Source organism: Empidonax traillii, unplaced genomic scaffold (assembly GCF_003031625.1).
Source record: "Empidonax traillii isolate 1590-97213 ecotype Southwest subspecies unplaced genomic scaffold, ASM303162v1 scaffold1148:size171831, whole genome shotgun sequence".
NCBI classification, from domain to species: Eukaryota; Metazoa; Chordata; class Aves; order Passeriformes; family Tyrannidae; genus Empidonax; species Empidonax traillii.
In genome coordinates, this window is record NW_020956341.1 from 59766 (window position 1) to 86430 (window position 26665).

At 36.5% G+C, this 26665-nt stretch overlaps 1 protein-coding gene across 2 annotated transcripts in view; it reads left to right on the plus strand.

The window, feature by feature from the left end:
• TFEC (transcription factor EC) overlaps positions 1–26665 on the plus strand; it is a 92071-nt gene that overhangs the window by 37072 nt on the left and 28334 nt on the right. Inside the window, exons 2-3 of one of the 2 annotated variants that reach the window (XM_027905360.1) lie at positions 18238–18489; positions 20732–20827. In XM_027905360.1, coding sequence (XP_027761161.1) covers positions 18238–18489; positions 20732–20827 — 348 coding nt within the window. Of the gene's footprint in view, positions 1–18237; positions 18490–20731; positions 20828–26315; positions 26407–26665 lie in introns of those variants that run through there. The other variant, XM_027905361.1, reaches the window with a different exon arrangement.

The following is a 26665-nucleotide window of genomic DNA, read 5'->3' on the forward strand; positions in this document are numbered from 1 at the left end:
CTCAGCCCTTTTGACTTCCTTAGTTTTAACAAAGAGGTTTTTATATATTGGATTTTACCGGCCTTACAGAAACAAAACTTTCAGAATTTATTCTGAAATCAGTTTTACTCTAGGAGCCCAAAAAATTCTAGTCCTGTTCAGAAAGCAGGAAATCTGACACATTGTAAATCTGGTGGTCATAACTCTTGGCTGATTGTGTCTCCTGAGCAACCTGTAATGTGGGACAGAGCCTGAAATTTTATTCTGAGTTTGCAAAATGTATAGTGTGAGGGGCTTCTGACATATCACAGGATCTTAAAAGTGAAATGGCTACTGAGTGACCATGTGGTACAGCTGTATGGATGAAGGAGGTGGCAGGTACTGGGCTGCCAAGACAGCAGAAAGTAGTTATGAGGGGTATGATGGGCTGGAACTGCCTTTCATTCCTTTTGTGCACTCTACTCCTGCTTCTTTGTGCTGCTTTAATAAAATTAATAAATAATAATAAGCTGTAACAGACTCATTTGGCCTGCTGACATTTTGAAGTAGTATAAATGGGTGAAGAACTTATGATAAGAAAGTTGGGATGTGAAAAAAATCACCCTGTATTGGGCTCACAAAAGAGCTATGAGAAAGAAAGTTCCATAAATCTCTGCTGTAGTGAGCATTAATCAGTCTGGGGATCTGATGCATATAAGCAAGTCTCCTGGTTTTCCCATGAACTCCAGAGTCATACTTTCATGAAAAATAACTGCTTTCTGAATTTTGACCTCCTACCCCAAAAGAGTCTTCTGGTCTCTGGCATTGCTGCCAGACTCAAATACAGCCTAACTCTGTCACATCTATAATGAAAAAGTGAGTGCCCGTATACAAAAGCAAATAAAAATGACACAGTGAAGACAGAACATCAGATTTTTTTTTCTAAATTCTGCACTTTGCAATAAAACTCCAGTCCAGCAGTTGAGGGTTGTGATTTCAAAGTCCCTATGCTAATTTTTATCCATTGTTTTTCACCTCCACATGGATTAGCATCTGCCTGTTAACTTTCAGCCTACAGAGCCACAGAATATGTTCTAAGAGCAGTAAATCAATAGAAAGAAGCTGCTTTGCATCCCTACATCAGCCTACTCAGAGCTGCACACAATGGGGAATGAAGCAGGCATACAGAGGGAGCACAGTGATGTTGAACATTTGTTAGCTATTCCTTGCTCTTCTTGACCAGGATTCAAGGGTCATGGAAAACATAACTGCCGTAATAATGATCGATCAGGAATAATTTGCATGAACTAAACCCAGAACGCTTTTTTACATGTACATGAACTAAATGGCCAGGTCTCTTATTAAGGAAATAATTTGTTCTGATGCCTCCCTGTATATTGTCTTGCTGCTGTGAAGGTCAGGCTTACTCCTAAATTCTCGGTATGACACTGTGCTTAAGATTAGGCTAAAAAAAAAAAAGAAGTGTATGTATCTATGTATGTATATCCACACCCCACTCCAATAACAGAACTAGGTTTTAATCTCAGCTGCGTCTGACCCCCACCCGCGATAGTTCTGTAGGAACTAGTAGTTATTTTAGTCGTAAAACTTTTGAATGTTTATTATCCATCAATGCACTAAGTACTTTTGCATAATAATGGTACTGAGTATTGGGGAAATATTAGGAGCAGTTGATGGAATTGCTGGAACCACAAGTCGCAGAGTCTGGTTCTGGGCTTATCTGGGAGTTGAAGCTGACTACTACTGCAGGAACTGGGCTAGGAGCCATATCTTCCTACAGTGGATTCATAATGTGTATTTTTTCCTACAGCAGGCCGCAAAAGACATAAATTTGAACAGAACAGGCAGCTGTGCTCTGCACAGGGGATGAGGGGCCAAGTTGAGACTATAAATCAGTTGATGACTTGATGGCATGGTGGTGCTGCTTGTAGAAACAAAGCTTTTAAATTGAAGTTTTAGGGTTAAATAGGAAACAAAGAAAGGCATTTTCCTAATAAGTGAAGCCAACTTAGAGGTTTTTGATACACTTTTGGGAAACAGAGTTGACAGAAAGATATTTTGTGGGCATGCTCCACCAGTTCGTAACAGACTTGTTTTGAGCTACAAGAACTATCTACATTTCTTATTTATGAGGTGAGGTCTCAGTACTCTGCTATATAGCTCTCATATAGGTACAAAAGTGAAGAGGAATTAAAAGCCTTAAATATATTTTTGTTTGTGTGTTGAAGACACTGACTTTGAAAAATATAAAAGTGTAACTTGTCATCAGGTAAGTGGGCTTGGCTCTACTGTAACTGCATTGAATGACACAACCTAGACCCCTAAAGTGTAATTTTTTTTTCCTCTCCTAGTTTTGAAAGCAAAATCACTGTTCAAGTCTTTCTTTTAAAACAAAGAATGCATGTAAGAATGTATCCCCTATATTCATCAGACATACTGTTGAATTTGATAGACTTACCATTTGTACTCTACGTATATTGTTGCTTTAATGCATTCCCTCACTACTTTGATAAAAGCCTTAAGATGTTGCCACTAGCCCTTTGATGTTTTCTTCTGATGTTACAGTACCTCTTTTTTCTTTTTTTTTACTCTTCTCTTCCAAAAAATCTGTTTTGCATAAACATGAGCAGGCAAGACATTTCTAGTTAAGGATAGAAACATCAAGTTCTATCAATAAAAGGACAAACCAAGAAGCTATATCCAGACCTTTATATGCTTTTGTGAAGCCCTTATAGAGAAAAAAAATTGTAAATATTTTAATTAAAAAAATTTTAATATTTTAAATATGTTTCATTAGTAAAAAAAACACAAAAGGCAATCTAGGCCTTTTCTTGTGATGCAACAATTCATTTTCTAATAACCTGGGAGAATCAATCTTACAATGGTAAGAAAATAATTGCATTTGTAGTCTTGTCTATAAATTCCAGTCTGCTAACAGGGATTAATTGGTTTATCAGACAAAAGACTGAATTTTTTTATTTAGTCTCAAAGCCTTATGTTGTATTTTGAAAAATAAAATTGCTTAGTCTGTTTTTTTTTTCTTTTTACTGCAAATAAGTAAGGTACTATTATTATTATTGGTAGGGGTAGTAGTAGTAATAGTAATAGTAATAGTAGTAGTGGTAGTAGTAGTAGAAGAAGAGATGTTTCAACTCAAGTTCCCAGTGAAGTGGTGGTGCCATTGTCCCAAGGGGACTGGAATAATCCCTGCCCTCAAAATTTTCCAAGATAAAATAACACACTAACAGTGATAAATAGATGTTATTACTGAAATTTATCAAGGAAAGTAGATTAAATGTTTTGCTTAAGGCCATATAAGGAAAATTTAACAAGGGCAGGGAATATACAGCACTCCTGAATGCCAATCCACTGTAATTTAAAATACTGGCAAGTGTTGTGGAAAAAGTGATTTTCCTATGAATAGCATGACTGTTTTGGTACATTCAGGAAGAACATAGTGTAGTGGAGCCACAACATGGTCTGGTGATTAAAGAATGTTAACTTAAACCAAGAAATGTCAGTTTGTCATCTTACATCTTCCACGACATACATATCCTTTGACTAGTCAAAATTTTACGGTCAGTTCTCAGTAATGTAAGTAGGCATTAAATATTACTTCTTTGTCAAACAGCTGAAGCATGGCACACTTCTTAAAGAGTTTTTTCATAGCTCACTAATGCAGGATGCCCTTGACAACTGCTGATTAAAGTTCCAGTCCTACAAGCCATTGTCCATGTGGCTATTTCCCTGAAATTAGTGAAATCCCTTTATAGGATACAAGGGAAAAAGTCTAGGAAGATGCAGGATCAGGGCCTAGAAGGGTATTAGCAAGGATAAAGACATTCTTGTACCTATAAGCAATGATTAAATAAAATCAAACACTTTCACCATCCCACCTCCATTGAGATGGATGAAAGTAGACATAAATTAATTGCTACTTAACTAAGAGGAAATTTGGGAATTTGAAATAAGTCAGTTAAAAACCCCTCCCATGGAATCCAAAATTATGGAACTACATAAAGTTTTAGAGGAACAGAAAAGTGGAAGGAATTCTTGAGAATTAATGTATATTAAATACATCTTTTTCATCCCCCTTCCTCAAATCACCTGCTGCTTTTGTGTCTACCTTCTGTATTTACTGTGTTGCTAAAGCTATTGAGTTGAGACTTGGGAGGATGGAAACATAACCCATGGCCTTCAACTTCTATTGGTCACTAGTGGAGAACCCCTACAATCACCCTCCCCCATTTTTTTTTAAAATCTGAAATGCTCAATATACTCTATTTTAATAATGATTGATTTTACTGTTCAACTATAAAACAGAATCTGGAATTTATGTAATTGATCAGACTGTGAACAATCTCTGTGTAGGAAAGTTTATCTCTAGACTTCTATTTCCTAGTGCTGTGCAGGCCACTTCTTGCCGCAATCCTCTTCCTATCAGACTTTCTCTTTTGCTTACCTTTCTCATATTTTCTTCAGAGATAGCGTCCAGATCTGAAGCCTACAGTAAAATGCCTTAAATTTTACTATACAGCAGCTGCTGGTACCGTGAATCATTTTAACTTGTCTTGGTTCTATGCAAAGACTTTTTCCTCTGTCATATTTTTCCTCAGGTCCAGAGAAGAGCAATAAGGGTGGTGAAGGGACTTGAACACAAGTCCTATCAGGAGAGGCTGAGGGAACTGGGGTTGTTTAGCCTGGAGAAGAGGAGTCTCAGGGGAGACCTCATCACTCTCTACAACTCCCTAAAAAGAAGTTGTAGCCAGGTGGGGTCAGTCTCTTCTCCCAGGCAACTATCAGTAAGACAAGAGAGCATGGTCTTAAGCTCTAGCAGGGGAGGTTTAGGTTGGATGTTGGAAAGAAATTTTTTACAGAGAGGATAATCAGGCACCGGAATGGGCTGCCCAGGGAGGTGGTGGATTCTTGGAGGTTTTTAAGATGACTCTGGATGTGGCACTCAGTGCCATAGTCTAGTAACCACGGCACTGTTGGATCAAGGGTTGGACTCAATGATCTCAGAGGTAATTTCCAACCCATCTGATTCTATGATTCTATGATATCAAAGGAGTGTCATAGATCTCCCAGATGGTGGTCTTTAAAAGTAGGTTTAGGAAACTCTTAAACCTTCTATTCTACTAAATTCTACTCCTCTACAAAATTCTTCTCTCTTCTAACACATATTTCTCAATACTGAAATCTAAATCCTAGGACTACTGGAACTGAGATCTGTATACAGGAATTGAGAGAAAAAATGTTTACTAGGAAATTTTCTGTGGTAATGAATGCTCAGACCAGAAAAAAAAAATATCTTATGTTCCTCACTGCTTAATATTTGAAGTATGGTTAGTAACCAAATTAGCTTTTGTCCAGAGCTTCTCTTCCATGCGACAATTTTCCCCTCCCATCCACAGCACTTTTTTCACAGTGGACGCACAACTTTCACACTTTGACATAAAATCTATTTCAAGTAAGTTCCTGTGTACATCCTCTACACAGAGAAACGGTACTGCTGGTACTCCTTCTTATCTATCTTAAATGAAGCAATAAAAGCTTTAAATTATTTGCCTGCCTATCTGCTGTCCATTCCAAAATTTACCATCTTGAAGAAAACCTTAGCAACAAAACAATCACATCTTGTTTGGATCTACAAAATCATCAAAACCCCTGCTGGGAGTTTACTGTTTCTTGTTTTGCTGGTAGTCTTTTATATCATTCCTGGCTCATGCTGGCAAAGAACTTTCTGGCTGATGTACTTCTGTTGTGTCTTGAGTTTCACATCTAACATCAGGATCCTTTGTTCTGTGCAAATACACAGAAGCCTTCTCTTCTCCAGTTTTCCTTTTATTTTGTTAAGGTTTTTAAGTTTTCAATATGATGATAGACTAATCTTTCTTTTCCTTTAGAGCTATCGTTGTTCAACCCCAGCAGGCAATTATGTACCATGCAGCTGCTTGTTCACTTCCCCTTCCCTGCCCCCCACTGATGGGATGGGGAGAAGAATCAGGAAAGAAAATACAACTCACAGGTTGAGATAAGAATGGTTTAATAATTGAAACAAAGTATAAGATAATACTAATAAACAACACTAATAACACTTTTAATAATTGTAATAGAAGGAGAGGGAGAGAGGGAGATAAGAAAGACAAGTGATGCACAATACAGTTTCTCACCATCTGCTGAACAGTGCCAAGCCCATCTCTGAGCCACAACTGGCTGCCCTCTGCAAGTTACTCTCCCCAGTTTATATACTGGGCATAATGTTCTGTGGTGTGGTTCTGTGGTTCTCTGGCCATTTCAGGTCAGCTGTCCGGGCCATGCTCCCTCCCAGTTTCTTGTGCAGCTCCTCACTGGCAGAGCATGACCCACTGAAAAGTCCCTGACTTGGAAGAGGTACTACTTAGCAACAGCTAAAAAAAAGATCAGTGTGTTATCACCATTATTCTCGTACTGAATCCAAAACACAGCACTGTACCAGCTACTGAGAAGAAAATTAACTCTATCTCAACTGTAGCCAGGACAGTAGTTTCATTCCAGCTATTTTCTTTTGAAGGGCTTTATTTTTGCATTCAAGTATTATGGCTAGGAATAGAGGGATACCCAAAATACCTTTGAAGTAGACACTGAACTTAATGGTTTTTTTCTGTTACTTCATATTCTGATGGCTTTTTATCAAGACATAATTTTTTTTTTTACTGACATTATCATGGTGTTTTCCTCTTTCATAATGGTATTAAATTAGTTCTTGTTTTGTGCCTATTCATCCTGAGTCAGCATATCCTGCTCCTCCCACTACTCTGAACCTTGCCTCAAAGCTTTCCAGTAAATAAGTGGATAATGCTATCTGCAAATCTCAGGTGACTAGAGTTGTTGATACTGCTATGCTCAGTGTCATGTTCAAGGTTTACAGTGACCTTCATGCAGGAGAAAAGGAGGTTAGTGACCTAATTGGAAAGGACCATTTAATTTACCTTGGTAAATATAAATTTCAACTGAACTGCACTATAAAAGTTTTCAAAGAGAGAAAATCTACAATAATGTAAAATGTGTCTCTAAAAGTGAATATGAAACTTTAGTATTCTACATGAAAACTTTGCTTCAGGAACTGAAAATGAAGGTTCAGTTATCTGAGCTGGAGACTCATGGAGTAATGTGACAAGCTAAATTCTGCAGGAGGTCCAGCTGTGAGGATGGACAGCAGCAATTTTACACTTCAGGTAGTGGGATTGTAATCTTTAGGGTGGGATACTCCTGACCAATAAAGACACCATCCTGACTGTAACAGTGGGCTGTGCACTCATGCATGTGTGATCAAAGAAGGAGAAACATGGCAAAAACCAGCACAGCTACAGTCTGAGGTCGTTTACTTATCCTGTCCTTTGTGCTAGTTTGCTGTAAGAAAGCCTTCCCCACCTGGCAAGCATTTATGCATCTGTTATTGCTGTGGGATGATCCTGAGGACCACTAATGGAAGGGTAAAATCTGGAGATGACTGAGAAAAAAAAGAGTATTACCAAAATGTAGCTGTCTTATACATATGCTCCACATACAGCTAATAAAAAGGTGATGCGCCCAAGTAAATCTCAGTAGATTGTGTTAAACTCCTTGGAGATAGTGATAAATAAACTTTGACTGTGAACTAGTGTGGAACCCTAGTGTTTTATGTTGAAGATATATATCTCATTTCAGATGACAATAATAGGACTGCATTAGGAAGAGTTCTGCATCTGGGTTTAGGCTTTGTGGTGTTTTGAATGGCAGCAGTGCTGTCAAACTGACAAAACGACTGAAGAAAACTGCTAACATGGTCATACTATTATGGTATCGATTTGTTTCAGCATCTGTTCTTCAGTTATTAATGCATTTAAGACTCAGATAGGAAGTTTCTTTCCTTAAAAGTACTATACCATTTCTTCTTTAACTGAAATTTCAGCCAGAGTTAAGGAAATGCCCTTATGAAACATTTCTCCTTTCTCTCTCTCTTGAACAGACCGAGTATAAACAGATATACATTATTCATGGCCAGATTTGTACTAGTCTTTTCTTGTTTACCCTACTGTGTTTGGGTACCCAGGCTATGGTGTGATGCTGTTGTGTAGAGGTGATAAAACTGATAGAAATCCAGCCACTGCAGGTAAGTAATGATGCTGGAAAACCAATGTTTTTGTACTTTATATATATATATTTGTATGATAAAATTCAAGCTATTAGGTTCTTGCTTTATTTTGAGGTGGAATCACAGTTTTGTCTGCCAACTTCTTAAGCCAGACCACAGAGACCACCACTTGCCTTCTCTCTATAATGGCCTGCTGATTATGCTGCTAAATGCTAATTAACTCACTTGATAATTAAATAAATTTGTTAATACTAATAAACTCATTTACTAAATCTTACCATTAACATTCACAGCACAGCACTTTGTTGCAGTACAAACACTGTGACATGTTTTCCTGCTGAAAGTTCTGTTGCAAAATACTAAAGACTCTTTAAAATAACTATTATTATTAAGTATTCTTATTTTCAGCTAAAAATATTTCACACATTTATAGGCATCACAATAATTTTCCAGGCAATTCTAGCAGCCTCTTTTTAACTTGTACATTCCTTTTCACATGAGGACCATTTCATTTGAAAGACTTGTTCTGTACAATACAGCTTATAAATAATGCTCTTAATAATGGCTTACCAATAGTAAGCTTTAATTCCATATTCACACAGAAGTCTCATTTAAACTAAGTGGGAGTTTCTCCGGATCAATCCCAGTAAAATCAATCATCTTTTGTTAATTAATGTTTTTATTTAGTGGCTGTTAGGTGAAAACTGTTAAGTAGTTTGAGCTTAGTCTAATATCACTCCTCTGGTTCCTATTCTATAGGGTCTCCTAAGTGCACAAATGTTTGTTGTACCTAAATGGAAATGCTGCAGAATACAACTCTAATGCTCAAGAATGTGTGCTTGTTTCTGCTAGGCTGCCTTTTGTTTCTATTCACGGGGTTTTTCAGCAGTTTTTATTCTAAGAATTTTTTAAAGGCTGATTTCATTATTTAAATAATTTTAAAAGGCACTGAATTTTGATCTGCTGCATATTAAAATGGTATAAACATATTTGTTACTTTTTTTTTTTTCTAATTGAGTCAGTACTGAATGGAACATTTTGTGAACTAACATTAGTTTAAATACACGTCAGAAGGCAAGGCTGCTTTCTCAGTTCAGTACTGAAAGTAAAAATTATGCTATTTTTGTGAGATTTTCCATCAACTGTGGAGTACAGCAAAATATGGAGTTTTGCATGCTGTAAGTGTTGCCTGAATTAATTGTTGGCTTCTCTTCTCCTCAGCAGATGTTCGTCAGTGTTAGACTGAAATGTGTATTTCCAGACTCAAACATAAAAAACTACAATTCAGAAAATATTCCTCAAAATAAATTAATTTTTTTTAAGTAAACATTATATTTTCCAGTTATGTTAGGTGTTTCTTCCCTGACAGGCTCTTTATTTAACACTTATTTGTAAGAATAGTGACAAACTCCAATGCTATGAAAGTATTAAAATATTTCAAGGGTCACATAATTGATGTGAATCAAGTAAATCCACTGCTAATACTCAGAAGATAAGTGGAAGTGTATTGCCAAAAGATTACACTGATTTGTAGCTGGTGTTCACGTACTAAAGGTAATGTTTGCTAACCCCATGAACAGCATGACAGCAGCATCCTGAAGCATGAACATGCTCAGACTCATTGCTGCTTACAGCCATAAAATATATTTGGACACAAAATGGACCAGGTAGCATTTTTTTTTTTTCTTTTTTTTTTAAAAATGCTCTTAACAACTAATATGAAATATTTTTGTTACTTTTTTCTTATATAGTTATCCTTGAAGTGCCATTCCTATTTTTGATAGAAACGTCACCTACTGCTGCCAGCTAACCTAATCTGCTTGCCTTGTATGAAAGCACACTTTGTGGACAGATCCTAAGCTGCCTGAAAATGATGTTGCTGCCTTGATTTCACAAAAATCGTGTTGTGAAGCTGAACCTAAGATGCCTACTTTGAAAGCTTCCCCCCTTGCCCTCTTTATCATTCTGAGACTGAGGAAATAGAAATAGAAAGCACATTTCTCAGGCTGAAGCTGGTTTTGTCTGTGCCTTTACAGAAGCTATAACCCTTCACAGACTTAAAATATCTTGTCTAACAGATTAGCCTCCCTGATGTGACTGTCTCACGAAACCATCTTATGCCGCTGGCTTTGTTTCCTCTGTTCTTGCCGTGCATGGGCTCGGGGGTGCATACCCCTTTACAGTTTGTTTTCAAAATGAGGGAGGACTGAAACACACAAAAAAAGGGTTAGTAATAAGCAGTGCTGTCATCTGGTGGTGAAATTACCACTTTGAACAAACTGACCGTTCTTTTCAGTGAATGGGTTTCAGTTTTGGGGGATGTTGATATAGTCCCCTTGGCATACAGACATAAATCTTTCATATTAGAAATAGGCAAAACCAGTGATTTTGCCCAAAATTACTAAACCTTTTGAACTTTATTTTTGAAGAAGAATAGCACACCAGAGGTAGGTTCACTGTGTTCAGGCTTTGAATTTTTCTTCAGCTTGTGCAGCTAAAACATGACAATGTTATTGCAATATGCATTATAAATGTTTCTTGTCGTGTGCAAATAGTAATGGAATGGAACAGTAATGGTCAAATGGAATGAAGTAAGTGCAAAAAGAAATTTCTCTAATAAATATATTCAAATGTCAAAGTACTATCTTCTACTCTTACAGTTATACCATCAGTTCTTTTTTGCCACATTATACTTGATGAAATTAATTATAAATCAAAGAACAGAGTAAAATATTTTGCAACTATTGAATTGCTAAATAAAATGCAACATTCTAGTTATGGATTTCCCATACTGCTATAATTGTTATTTCTATGGGTCTGTACTAATTGTTGCAGTTGACAAATACAGAACATAGCTAGCCACATGAAAAGTTTCTTTAGGTTCTTGAAATGCAAGAGTCATATTCACTGTCCTGTAATAGCACCAGCAATAAAGAGGAAGTGAAGCAGTAAAGATTTATAAAATTCAACACATCTCATGAATCAGTGAGAGCACGGTCAGGGTCACTGTTCAGAGTCAAAGTGAGGATATTGGCCTGGGTTTCATAATTTGATTGTGACCCATTGTTATACTTGTGTGGCCTATTAACTGTACTGGTTGGTTTTATTCACAGTTTAGATTTGCAGCTTAAATTCCAACTTAAATCAAAGGGATAGTTTTGTAAAAATACTTCCTGTAGTTTGCTTTGCTTAACTTTATAACCTGTTTTTATAGTGCAGTGTTAAAAACTTGATTCTTTTCTGCTACTGAAGACCACAAAGTCATTGAGACTCATTGTTATTTTAAAACATGACAAGCTGGCCTTAAGACCTTAGGGATCCTTTCTTCAGAAGTCAAGCTGGTGATGGATAAGGAGCCATCAGAGCTATGTGTATCTTAACTGCAGGAGTTCAATTAAGAAGCCAAGAGTGTCTCAGGTATGCCAGCACAAATGGAAGTGCTTACTTTGATAATGTCTCTGTAGTTGCTCATTGCAGGTAGTTGGCTTCCCCCAACTCATTTCTGATTGCACAAGGAGGTTAGCACAGAGGAATAACTGAAAGGACTGAGCTCCATCAATGCTCACTGAGTGCTAGAGAATACCACAATGGGGAAATGCTATCAAAATCCCTGTGTCTGCAAGGGGATTTGTCAGGAAATGGTGAGATGTAAGATCTAGCATCTATTAGCCACAGCCTTGAGAGCTCTGCTGCCTTTCTCCTCCTTAGAGAAACACTGTTCTGCTGCCTATGCTGTGCAAAGAAAGTTTTCTTACCTGGCACTGATTTTTGCAGTCTATTTTGCAGTTATTTTGCTCCCACATTCCTCTTGTTTTTCATGCTTGGCAGTGTGATGGAGAATTTCGAATTGCTCCCACTCTACCCTGCATCTATACTTATCAGCTATTTTTAGACACAGAGATACCAAAATAGACAAGCAGTAGTCACTGTTGAAGACATGGCCTTTGTCAATGAACTTTTAAGTGTTTCTTCTTAAGTCCCTTAACCCTTGAAAGAATATTCACAAGTTCCTGAAGGATATGGTGTCAAAGGTTAAATAAGATGAAAAATAGTGTCACATGAGAATTTTTTCTTAACTTGAAAGCTACTTTAAGGCATCAACTAAACACAGCTGTAAGTTTCCAGACTGGATGTCTTTTGCTTTGTATTTTCTCTTCATGCATATTAATGGGAAGGTCTCATCTAGTTAGATCAAAGTTCCTATAGGAAAAATATTCACATTTAAAAATTAATTACTGTGTTTAGCTTAAGTAATTAATTGGCATAATCACACATGCTTTTATAAACTAAACATTAAAGTGAATAGCTACAGTATTTGGTGATAGTTCTTAAGATAGAAGAGAAGTGTATAATTCCTAAGTTAAATTGAATTTTCATTTTATTGTGAAATACTTTTACAAATAGCGTTTCCTCAAAAAGTTTAATAAAAAGAGCAGGACAAACAAACAACTGATATTCATTTGTAATAAAAGTTAGAAAGGATTATTTCATAACTAAAAATGCTTTTTTCCTAACCCTTAAAATATGTTTGAAAGCTCTCGGAAATAGACCAAAAATTGTGTTGTGACTGTGTTTCATATCTTAAAATGGAATTAGACTTTTTGGGTACTTGGAGAACATTTTAATAATTAAAAGTTCATAATTAGATGCTTATTTTCTGGTGCAGTGGCTGAAAAGAACATGAGGCCCCATAACTCATTTGCAGAGAGGTGTTGCATTCAGGGCTGATGATAAATGACATGATCCCCTCAGGATGAGAAATTTTGCTTCAGAAGCTATTAAAAACACTGGAACAAATTAACATTCAGCATAAATGGCAAACTATAGTGAAGTCTGCTGAGTTCTGTCCAGTATATTATGGCCATCTTTAAGTGTATTATTTTGTAGAGATTTAAATATTTATTAAATTCAGAGTGAATTTTCATCAAAGAAAATTTTACTTTTAAAATAGCTCTTTCTCCGGTCCCCAAATCCCTAAAATCTAAAGACAGAAAGGGTTATTAGACAGCTCATTCTAATTCTTCAAAAATCACAGGCTTTTGTATTCCGTTCAAGTACTATCCTAGTACTCAGCTTTGAGTCTGAGAATGTGTATGATAAAAGTATATTTTGGATTTGGTTACTACATCTCTTGCAGAAAGTCATCAATCCTTAGTTTGAAGAAAATAGTAGTTAGAGCATTTCCTCTTGAGTGTTTCACTGTTTATGCACACAGTTTCCAATATATGCTTGCCTAACATCAGCTTGTGGCCAGTGGCTCTTACCACAGCTCTTCTGTGCTAGCTGAAAGTCCCTTTTCCATTCAGCATCTCCCAAGATTTTCACAATTTTTTTCACAAATTGACAACAAGAACATAGCTGAGTTTCTTTAGCTTTCATTCAAACACCATTTTCTCAGTCGACAATTACTTCCGTAGTTCTTTTCTACATACTTTCTCTTTTTCAATATCTATGTTTCAAAAATGTTTAGGGTAGAAATATTTTTAGGTTTCCATTGTTGATCTCTCCTGAGCCATAAATAAAAGCAGAGTGAAGCCAGGCTCCTATTCACTACTTCCTTTATGCTATTTTCCCTTTCTTCCTATAGCATCAGTGGGACACTCCTGCTGAGTTGCTGGTTTGTTATGACCCCAAATTCTTTACAGACGGACTCGCTGCTTGAGGTGTTTTCTTCATTGCTGCCTGCTGCATTTCTTCCTCCAGCATATGCAGATTTGTATGTTTCTGACTGGAAACACTGCTCTAAAAATATTTATGCTTTTAAGTCTGTTTTATTTTTCATTAGTCCCAAATCTCTGATGATTAAATTGAGAAGTTCAAGATTGAAGTTCAAGTTCTGATGCCAAGCCTTTGCTGATCACTTTCTTATGCATGTTTGTTAGCCAGTGCTTAAACTGGTTAAAACACGCTTTATTGATACTGTGTAGTGCTATATTTTTAATTAGAATATTGAATGATGCTAAGTCAAAAGGCACACAAAAGTTGAAGTGTATTATATCTACATCGTTACCTTTGGCAACCTAACTTAAAATCTCATCAAAGAACAGAAGTAGATTTGTTTGACAAGGCTTATTTTGCACAGAACTATGTTGACTAGCATTAATTATATTCCTATCTTTTAATAATTTATTAATTGAATCTCTTTCCAGTTTTCCTATTATTTCTCATGGGACTGATGGTGGGCAAAGCAGCCTGGGAGTACAGATATCACCTGTTTGCCCTTAGTGGAATGCCAAAAAAGATGTAGCACTGCTGCTTACTGGAAAATCAGTGACATTTCATGCCTCCTTTAGGTCCCCTAAATATGTTCTCTTTCTTACTTTTGACATGCTTTGTATTCCTTTACTAGCAGAAGAAAAATCCCATCAGAAATTGTTGAAGGCCTAGTTATGCCATTGTGCAACATATTAGAAAAAAAAGTAAACTTGGAGTGACTGTGGGAAAAGATGTTGCACAAGTCTACCACAGTTTTACAACATGATGATGTGTGCTCAAGTGAGAAAGAGCAATTGAAGAAGTTTGAATATGCATCTGCAACTCTGAAAAGCTGCTATGTTTTTGTTCCCAGAACAGGCTTATCAGTGAGGTATAAAATAGAAATGGGTACACTCAGTTACATGTGCATTGGGATCTTTTTCTGGATTACAATATCCATCTCAGAGTGTTCATTTCTGTTTCAGCTTTGTGGAATTGGTGGAGTTATATTTAGCTTACTGTTGGATGCTTTTGGCTTCCTTCCTGCTTGATGTTTCTGGTTCTGAATACACTTTAAATTCATTGTGATTAGGAAAGCCAGGTACTAGACAACAGGAGTGCCTAGGAGGGAGTGGATAATCTATTAACCATTAGATTTTATGCTGTCCTTCACCCAAATAATCTGAAATAATTATCCTTTTAAGTACATGACCACAGCAGCTGCAAGAGGGGAAGCAGCACTTCATCTACACAAATTCATCAGCTTGTTACGTCTTGCACATATGACAACAGCAGCACTTAGCAGGAAGGGCCAGCTCACTGACTATACCTAGAGCCAGAACAGATGTACTTGTAGGACTTGTCCAGAAAAGTTTTGAAAGCCTGCAAGGATGAAGATGCCACAGCCTCCAAGGGCAATGTGTGCCAGTGCTTAGCCACTCCTTGTGGAGAAGCTGAAAATTAAGTCAATGTTTAATGTTTGCAATTTTTGCAGTAGTTTTTAAAAAGAGTTTATGTCATCTGAAATATTCAGAAAATATAAACTGAAATTTACCTTAATACCACTGATAAAAGATAATAGAAGACATCCAGCATCCCAGTGGAGAATAAACCAGTCATACTTGGAATGTGACACGGGAGTATTGGGTTTTATAAAATTATGAAGATTTGAGTATCCTATTTCACACATGTTACATGGGCAGTTTTAAAAGTAATTTCTGTGTTCTGAGAGCTTTACTTGCAATATTAATATTCCTTTGTCATAATATGAAATTTTCACCTCCCAATCTTTTATTATACAATAGTTTGATTATAAAAAATAGATATCACATTCTGCTTTGTCTTTACATCTTGGTTTGATTTTAAAAAGTGCTTTAATTATTATTAGCAGTAACTTCTAAGAATTATTTCATATTTAGAAAATATGGATATGATCAGGGATGGAAATTTTGAAAATCAGGTCACGGATCCATTTTTAACCTCAAAGGTTCTACTTTGTAATGATTGTAATTGGCACAGTAAAAGGGTGGAGAGATCTGCAAAAGCATAGCAACAGATCCTTTTTAACAAAGTTTAATTTTTTCTGCTTTTATAAGTTCAGGACAGTACTTAGAAATTAGCTGATTGTCTTTCACAGAGTTTCCCTTTGCCTAGTGGGATAGCTCTGCAGTGGTTCACTAGGAAATCAGGCTACACAGAGCTTTCACTCTACTGCTTGCAATCTGAGGTCCAGGGAAAGCAAAAAACAAGCTATTGACTTTTCAGCAATCTTCCTGTCACAGAACTCACTTCCTTATTAAAATGCTTTATTAGAAACAAATCTAAATCAAGGTAGTATTTATTCTGGACATTGCAAGTTTCTTATGTTTCCTATTTCATCTGAAGATATATGGTATTCTGGATGTTATGCTTCAGGTAGGCCTGTAGCAATTCTAAAGCAGAAATTCATTGCTCACTACAGAGTGTTCATCAGCTTATTTAAGATAAAAATTAGTTGGTGAGAAATGCAGTGTAGCCTATGTGCTGATCCCATTCCCATTTATGCCTCATGAAGAAGCTGTGTTTTCAAAGCTGTTGCAGAGTTCTGCACTGCTGGAAAAGAGATATTGATCAGTTTAGGTACTGTAAAGGTCTGGGTAGTGGTCATTTTGAGTGGACTTATTCAGCGACTCTTGAGTCCAGGGTAATCACAAATTGTCCGTAGGTGCTTCTGAAACAGCAGCAAAAAACAAGGTTACACAGAGAAAACCTGCTCTGGCCATTCAATGGGACATATTTGTTTTCCCTTAACACATTAGATTTTGCCCAAGACTGATACGGTGGTTAAACTGGTATGAAGTAGATTTTGTCTTTGGATTATAATTTAAGAAACTGCTTGAGTGTCTAATTTTCTATATGAGCTTAAATATGAAGGAGTAAATAAATATATAAGTATCTGAATAATTTGTTATGGTTTTACATGTATCTTTACACATGATAAATCAGAGATTAAACTAACAGTGCATTATACACTTTATAAAACTAACACAGAGGTCTAAATTAAGACAAGTACTACCATGATTTAAGTAAATCTCAAATACACATGTAATTTTTGCAAACTTACTTGGTATGCATACCTTCTTAACGTAAATCAGGAGAAAATCCAAACAGTGTATTTAAGATTTTATATCAATATTTTAATGGAATTTTATTTAATAACTATAAGGCATTCATCAAAATAATTAATATTATATTCATTACTGCATGGGTTGATCTTTTTTATATGATTAGAAAATTAGTTTAAAGAAACATATTTAAAATTATTTTAGCCATGCCACCATAACATGATTAAAAATAAAGTAGGTACTGCAATATTGTACAAAAATATAGCTTATTCAAATGCAAACTGCTTTTACGGGCTGTTTATCTCTGCTTATGTGTATTGGGGGAATCAGAAAGAAGTTTGTTTAAATTACTGATTTTTTTTTTTTTTTAAGAAAAAAGGTCTGCAAAGGAGGTCTTGCTATTATTTACAAATATTAATCATGCTCATACAGAGACCACTTGAGAAAAATTTATTATGAGACATTTGTGACCAGTCATGCTATAGGAAGAGGAGAGAGCCACAGGGCTGAAATGACAGTAAGGTTTGTGTATGCAGTGCTCCTCTGCTAGTTAAATTGCAGGAATGTGACATTGATTTGAAATGGGAGCTATTTGAAGTAGCAACTGTCAATCTCTATAATCAAAGGATGGCCCAAAGTCAATTAACCATTTTGGCATGACCACTTAGTTTATAAAGTCCTACCAACTCAAAAAGTGATCTGTCCTGAGGAGGCATTTCGAGAAGTCTGCACAATTTGCAGACAGTGAACAGTCATTCAGGACTATAGCTTGGACTCTGTTGCAAAAGTACAGCAATGCCTCATGTAACTGACTCTACTAATTACAAGGTGAGACAAATGTGGATTTAGGTGTGAGTGCTGCTGTTGATAATATTTGAAGATGGATTATATTTTATTATATTATATTTATTGGCTAGATTATATTTTCCTTCATGCATTTGTTTACTCTTTCATGTACAAAAAAAAGTAAATTTATTGTGATATTAATTTTAAAGTACATGTATGCTTGTAGATTTGATTGTAGTAATCTCAAGAAAGATAATTTTTAAATTAGAAGAGAAATATGTGTAGCATATTTCTGGTCTTTTCTCAGGATCGTGGTTATCTTTTCTAATTATATTTTTCTTTATAATTATTCAGAGGGTTTGTTTAACTGTGTAAGGGGAAAATGGTATACAAATAAGAAATATGTGTGTAAAACTGAAAAAAAGATTAAGGTTATTAATTCTATCCGAGTATTATTAAAACTGAATCTATTGTTTTGAAGTATTTTAAAGTAAGCATATGGGCAAATACTGATACCAGCAACTTGAAAATTCATCAATTACTTCTATTCCTCCCCAGGTACAAACACACTTGGAAAATCAGTCTAGATACCACATACAGCAGAGCCAGAGGCACCAAGTGAAGCAGTACCTGACCCTCGACACCAAGCTGTCCAGCCAGACACTCTCCCTCTCCCACTCTCACACAATCCAGCCTGTGGGAGTGACCTCCATTCTCAGAAACGGACACATGCCTCCGGTCAGCGATATCGGCACACCCGAGAGCCCCGTTACCAAGCTGCTGGCCCTTGGGGGTGAACACGAAAATGCGGTAGGGCAGGGCCGGTGAAAGGAAAGGGGAACTGGGCTTTGTCTGCTTCTACAGAAATGTTACATGACCCACCTTGTACTAGTAGCGGGCAAGAGATGACTTTTTTTATTTTCATGGGGCCTTTGGTTACAGCACTTGCTTCCTGTATCCTTTTGGATTACGTGGGTTATTCCCTTGAATTCCTGTGCATAGCTTATTGTGTGGTCAAGTTCTTAAGCTGCTGTCATCTAAAATGTATTGTTGCATCTTTTTATATAAGCATCATACGTTGCTGTATGTTTTCTGAATATGGACTTTGCAAAGGAAATTTATGTTTTCCAGATGACAGTTACTTCTATCTAAAAGTATTATTCTAGCTGCATTAAAAAGTTAAATACTGATTACCTTCATGATGTAACTGAAAGAATCCCTCATTCATTTTTCAGTTAGCTGATACATTTATATATGGGTTTTCTTGGGTAAATTGACATATATATGCTAACTTTAATGCCACCATCGACTTTAAAAGATGGGCAGCTATTATACAATATCACATTCTCAGCCAGTGCGAGATGTAGATCATTATGCCCTTTAGTACTTCAACAAATTCCAAAAGAGACTGCTTATTAGATAAAAGGGGAATTCCTACAGAAATGAGAAATGGAGATGTGTATTATATCTTGGACTCTAACAGAATAGAAGAATCTTACAAATACATTGTGACTCATTTGAGCATTTGGATGTTATACAGCTAAGCACGAGGGAGCTGAGAAAACCCACAAAGCTTCCTGGAGAGCTCTTCTGGGGCCTCTCCATTCCTTCTGCACTGACAATTGACATTTTAAGCCAGGTTTATGGACTACTGGAGCTACTAGTCTGCAAAAATTATTTTAGATGACCTTTGTGGAGGCCTCTATGGTCACCTCTGTGCTGGCAAGTGCAGTGTGCTGGAACCACTGTCAGGTATTTTGGGTATCTGACCAGGAATAACTGGAGCCTACCCTTGTACCGCTCTCTGTCCTGGAAAGCAAGACGGCTGCTTGTAAATCCCTCTCCAGGCCTGTGCCTGGTGAAGACTGGGAGAGTGATAATTGGCACAGGCCAAAATTCTCATGGGCATCTTCTCCATGAGTTGAATAATCCCATCCCAGAGCCTCAGGGAGATAACTACAGTGTAATTTCCTAATGTGGATGTGCCTTGTGGTTGAGAGTAGGCTAGTGTTACATTAGTAAATAATATAGAGCCAACACCTGGAGGTGCACTAAACAGTAGTCATTCCTATTGTCGCATTGCTGGCATTTCGTGTCATCCTTTTGGCCCTGACAATGCTTTCCTAGGTAAGTTTGGGCACAGCTCCTGGCAGAGCACTCCACTGGTTTTCGAGAGGAAGGGGACTGCATGCATGAGCTGTGCTGGGCCATGTGGCCTAAAAGTCTGTGTTGAAATGTCTCACGTCTATGTGACACTTTCTTTTGTTGCATAGGACTCTCTATACTTCCATCAGCTCCCAAGAGCTGCAGAGAGTAGAGTTAACACTGACATGTTCAGCATGGGGTCTTTCCCAAAGTTATTTTTGTGAATGGAAGCAGACCAAAATTATCATTGAAAACTCACACTCTACTTTGTCCAAATCGGTATAAGTCTATAGGTCTGCAAACTATTCACATTTCACCCCAAGTAATTAATGAGCTATTAAAAACTATTAAAACTATTAAAACTATTAAAAGCTACTATCTGCTTCAGTAGTTTTTGGCAAAGATTACAGCAAAAACGGGAGCAGAAGACTGCCTGGAAAAGTATCCATTGTAAACACAACACAAACCTCTGCCTGCTGAATCTTGAGACCAGCGTGTAACAATAAACCTTGAGTGACTCACACTCTTGCAGAACCACAGGTTCCTTTCAGCCTTCCTGCACTGTTGCAGCAATGCACTGAATTTGATTGAGATGACAGGTCACAGTGACAACTTAGCAACAAACTTTTCTCATCTGGTCATGGTGTTGCAATAAGGGGTTAAAATAGGAGAATGGACTGGTGCTAAGAGGAAAGATGTGACTTGTTAAACCACAACGTTTTCATAAGAAGTAAAAAATGTGAATGTTGTGCAGAAGTTTTTTAATTATTTGAATTTTAAGATATAAACTTCTAAAATTCAGTTTCAATGATGTAATAAATACTCAAGATTAATTCCTCTGTATTTTCAAAATATCTTTTTTCCATTATAATTTGTAATGATTTCTCTTAAAATATTATTTTATCAGATGGAAGAGGTGATTGAAGACATAATCAATATGGAATCAAATTTTAATGATGAAGGCATAGGTTGTTCTGAAACTCCTTTACTAATGCAAAGAACTGTAAGTATTTTGTTGAATTTTGTCTTGCTGTTTATAGTAGAAAAAATTTTGAGTGATTCAAACACATCACAGTTCAGAAACTAAGGCATAGTATCAGTGGACTATTCTCCTTTCTCTTCAGTTGTTTGTCCTTTTGTCCTGAACCTTAGAAAAAGGGCTTCAGTGTGGTGTGACTCAGTTGCTTTAAGTGGTTTGAATAGCATTTAAGGTTCTAGCCCAGCAAAAGATCTGGTGCATAAGCCGTTGGAGTTATTAATTCCTATGCAGAACTATGGATAAAAGGAGTCTCTGGATCCTAGAAGCCCTTTTAAATTCTTGCTGAAAGATCCAGATACCTCAACTAAAACAAAAGTCAGAGCTTCCCCATGTAACAGTTTCTATGGTACAGTGTTTTATGCTGAAGCAAAGATGGGCTCTACTGCATGATTTTCATAAAGACAAGCTGCATTTAGTTGAATAAATTCAAGGAAAAATAAGACAAATGTAACTTTTCAAATGAAGCACTTTATGGGAATTAATGTAACAAACTTTATTTTGTAATGTCTTTTTGTAAAGAAATGTCAGAGGACTAACAAAGGCTACTTATGTTTCCATAAGTGTTACATATTTGAAGAGGAGGGATGGACCTTTTCTGGACACAACAACAAAAGAGTTTTATTATTTATGAAAGTAATACCTACAATAACTGTAATGCGCTTTATAGAAGGATGTACTGTGTCCTCTCACCCCTAATTTATTTTGGGAACTATTTGTCCTCAGGACTTTAAAAAGTACACTGATACAGGGAAACTTTACTGTGGTGAAGGAAGAACGTGTTTCACAGGCTTTGACAATCGACCAAGTTCATTTCAAAATACGGTGTCAAGTGCTTGCTCTTAATCACTCTCTGGAGGAACATCTTTTTCTGACTACAGAACATCACTGGCTACAAAAATACCTTAGGAGATAAGATGTCTACTGCTCTATGTTACTCACTATACAGTCCAGTATTGATGCCAATTAATAGTTCCATGAACACCTTATATTTGCATACCAGCTAGAGCACTAATACAGCTGGACTGATTTATACATATCTCAGTACAGAACATAGCAAAGAAATGCCTCCTGAGAGTGAATTAATATTTTGGCTCAAATTAACGTGAGGCAGGGGAGGATTCTTTCAGGTGTGGTACTGTGGGATGGTGATGAGAAGTATGAAGTCTGGGGTTTGGATTGAAGTCATACTCCCTCAATATCTTTTAAAATTGGATGATGTTAATCTATGCTAATTCCAGGCTCATTAGCCTTTATCTTTGGCCATGAAGGACATATCTCTCTAAAATATATTGAGTATCCTATGCAATGACTTTTAGGCCTTGCTGGTATTGTATTTGCAAAGATTTGGGACTCCTGCAGTGCCTCTGGTCCAAGTAATGGTATTTGGATTTTTGTTTGTGCTGAGGAAATCATCAGGCTGGCAGGTAAGCCGGGGAATAGCATGCGTTTCCAAATCTCTCTGTTCAATACTTTGGCAATATAAAGCCTACCTTCAATAAGGCAAGCAAACTGCACCAGTGTGGAACAAACTGAGCAGTACCTCTGCCTCTTCTATGTTGTCTTTTGGCATTGTGTACTCCAAAAATATACAAAAGAAATGCGCATTACAGAGGTGATCTCAGGCATTTAGCTTATTATACATGGTTTTATGGCACCTTTCAGGCAACATCCTAAATCTGCCTGCAAAATTTTGGTCATAAGCTGTGCAATAGAGAAAGATAGAGAAACATGTGGAAAATAAGTTTTTTAAATCCAGTTTTTCATTATCACATTAAGCATAATGAAATTTTCTTTATCTAAGCTAAAAATGTACAAATTACAAGAGTATTGGACTAGGAGACATGATCAGGAATAATAGAACATCTAATTTCCCTGAGAAGACATGGTAGGTTTGTGCTTTTCTTAAGCAAAGACTCAAATTAGCTCTTATATACTTCTGCACAAGCTGCCTTGCTATGGTGGCTGCCATGAATGTAGAGGATGTGAGATCACAGGTGAGACTGAGTTGCCGTGTATCTGTCTGATTTGGAGTTTTTCTTTCTCTTTACACTTCTCCAGTGTAAGGCTTAAGTATTTTCAGAATTTCATCTGATATTTTCCTTACTGAGGATTGTCTTGATTTTTCAAATTCTGCAGAGTAGTCTCTCTGAAATTCTGAAATAATCTGTCTTTGCTTTCAGAATGTGTTATAAAATTCTGATGTTCCAAATTCACAAAGTAATTTTTTTTCTCATAGTTCTCAATAGACACTGGCTGATTAATCTTTCCACTTTTTACAGTGCTACCTGTTGTGCGTTACAGTGAATTAATGTTGCTTTAGTTAGATGCACCCATGTACCATTTTAATGGCACATTAAATGAGGACATTGAATTCTGTGAGACCACTCATGTGAATAATTGCTCAAAGGCTCATTGTCTGACCCTGAATTAATGAATTACAGTTATGTATTAGTAGAATCAGAGAAGTGAAAACAAGAACATTCCTCCATCTCTCATTAAAATAATTACAGCTTCTGAAGCTGTAATTCTGGATTAGCTGGCTTTTATTGTGTTTGGACCCAAATGTATAATTTCATAAAACTGTCTGGTCTTGGGTGGCAACTTAAGAATTGTTTAAACTAGGGAATTCTCTGTCAATGTTTCTGTTTCTCTTCACAGTACACTAATGGCAGAAACCTACTTTTTATAACAATTTTTTAGAAGTTCAGTTAAAATATAAGACCAGGTCCTCCCTATATGCAAAAGGTCTTGTTTCCTCTGAAAGTATAACCCCCATGAAGATGACACTAATTTAAAGCCATTTTTCCTTGTTGTAATAATTATTTTCATGAAACTTTTATTAACAGACAGCAGCATATTTATCTATATTATAAGAAATTAATTTTTTCTCCAAGTATCGGATTAGGAGCAACACGTTTATTCCCAATCTTATATCAATCATTAGAAAAATGAGAGAAAGAATATATGAGTGAGTTTTAGAAGTGAAGTAATGCTATGTGTGTCAGCTATGGTGACAGACATTTGAAAAGCAAATACTTTCTGTCTTTATCAGAATTTCATTTGTATTCAAAATCCTTACAGTCTATTCAGTATTTGGTAGTGAATTTAAAGTTTATTACTTTCAAATGTTCAGAACATAGTAAATTTAGATATTTAGGTTAATGTAAAGTGTATATTACACCATTGTCAAAAGTTTAGGGGAAAGTAGTAAAAAGCTGTGCTCTACATTGCTTTTAGTGTCTGAAAAAGAGAAATTTAAGAAACGTGCTGTATTGAGGCAGATGTGGAGAGCATTAGTCACAGTAAAGACAAACAGAAAAAGGCAGAGTTAAAAAATAGGATCTCTACTTTTCTGTGTGTGACTTTGTGAACCACTTCTTGGTATTAAATGTTGTTTTGTTTTGAAAGTATACATACACAGTCCTGGGACTCACCAGAAAACCCAGTAAGCTAGCAAGCACAATGGAGATCTGTATGAAAACAATTGGCCTTTTACCAGTACTTTCATTCAGAAATAACTGTTCCAGCCCAGATAATCACTGTACACCTGTGATAATGTCCTCTGCTTGATATGCAGTCCACTAAAATGTACATCAACAGCATTAGGAGATTGACTGGCTAGGAATGAGAATTAACTGAGAGGATATTAATGTTTTGCAAGGGCACAGGCCTCTCTTGCACAGTACTGAGTACTTGAGCAACCTGGTCTAGTGGGTGATGTCCCTGCCCGTGGCAGAGAGGGTAGGAACTATATGATCTTTAAGGTCCATACCAACCCCTTAGCATTCTGTGTTTCTATGATTTATTTGTAATATGTGTTATTTAAATATCTAATTGAATGAGCTTGCTAGCAGGAATGTTTCCTGAAATCAATGGCTTCTATCCAGTAGAAAGAGGATATTGTTATTATATATGGATAAACGCACCATAAGAGTGATCTGAAGAATTATTCTCAGTCAGGAAGCAGAACAGCCTTGGTAGTCTGAGACAAAGGTAGAGCATATATCACTTAAAAAAAGTTATTTAAAAAGAAAAACTCTACAAAATATTTTCCAAAAAATTATTTACTTTAAAGGAAATAAATAATTGGAGATTTGAAATGGCATTAATTCCTCCAACAGTTCCAGCTCTAACTGTGTAATGAAGTCATTATGGTGACATTGGTGCTTTGAAATTTGCATCACCTCAAATATTTAGAGCTGCCACAAACAATGAATCTTTTGTTGGGAACTTCATCTATTTGTGAAGCTAACAAAATTTCTTCAGTTCTTATTTGCATCTGACTTGATATATGTGGTATTTATATGCTGTGAAAAGAAGGATTCAATTACTAACAGACGAAGGAAGCAAAAGCCCCTGAGCATGCTGAAAGGCAGGGGTTGTGCCAGCCATGAGCTGGGGGGCCCACTGGGCAGGTGGAAGGGTGGCAGAGAGGGCAGCACAATGCTGTGCAAGGGTGATGCCTTGCAGTGAGTCAACTCTTGAGGGATCCTGTGAGGCTTCACTGCTTCACTTTCATGACTTCATTTCATACACTTACAGTTCACTATTTCACCAAGATTGGGAGCTACTGTCTGCTTCCAGTCCACTTGGGAATCAAGTCAGTAGGATTGCTTCACTTCTGTCATTCCTGCAGGAAAAGTCGCAGAGAAAATCTTCAATTGCCCTACAGCTTTCTAGTATTTGTTTTGCTCTCTGGTACTTGAAAAAAGTCTTGTGTTGTACAGGCATGGAGTAGAAGTTAGATCAGGACAGGACAGGATAGAAGTTTTCCTTCTTTAATTTTTATGATTCTATTAACTACAGCTGGTATAAAGTCCCGGTAAATCTGTTAACTGTACCTTTGATTTTATGAAGACACTATTTATTGGTAAAAGCATAGTTCACTCAGTCTGCAAATCCGACTGCCATTACAAGGTCTTTGAGGTCACAGTTTTTCATCATGGCATTAATAATTTGTATTTGTATTAATTTGTCAAATACTGATGGTTACCATCTGGACGGATTACAAAAACTGCTGTCTGTCCCATTCTTGGAAATCATACAGAAAGAAGAAATTTAAGTAGGTATGCTCTAAAGTATTTTATTCAATAATTGCTGTGATTATTCAATCACGAAGTAAACCTGGCTTTACTTTAGAGGTGTATATAGTATTGCTGATCTAGTCAGTCCCCTGCTGCATAATCATGAGTATATTTTATTTAGTGAATACTGATGTCATTTGGCAACCTTTCTAAGTTGATAAAATCTGCTAAAGTTCAAAACCATTATAGAGAAAGGGCTAGAGTAAACATTAACAACCTCATTTGCTTAGGTTGGGTAACTTGAAAAGGCTGCATAACATCCATGAAAATGCTTTGTCAGTCACATTCTGCACTAGATTAGTCTTAAAGTCCAAGGAAGCATCAAAGTTCATCTACGTATATAAACTTCTCTCTACCACTCTCTGGTATCATTTCCAAGTTTAACGGAAAAGAAAAATGAAGGAGAAGGAACAGTCAGTAGCTATTGAGGAAATAATAGACTCCTCACAAATAAAACTGGTGAGCAAATATTTTGTTTGTCTTTCTTCAATACTATAAAGGTGCTAGTTAGGAAACTGTGTCTTTCAGTTGCTTCACTTGCAAAAAGCTAACAATGAAATGCAGAAATGGGGAATTCAGGCCAGTTTCCTCCAACTGGAGGTGTCTTTTGTTAACACTGCCTCTGCAGTTTTGAATGTCATATGAATGTCAGATAAAGGTTTTCTTTTGATATTTCACACAATTTAGTAGTTTGAGGCTGAAATGGGCAGTGTACAGC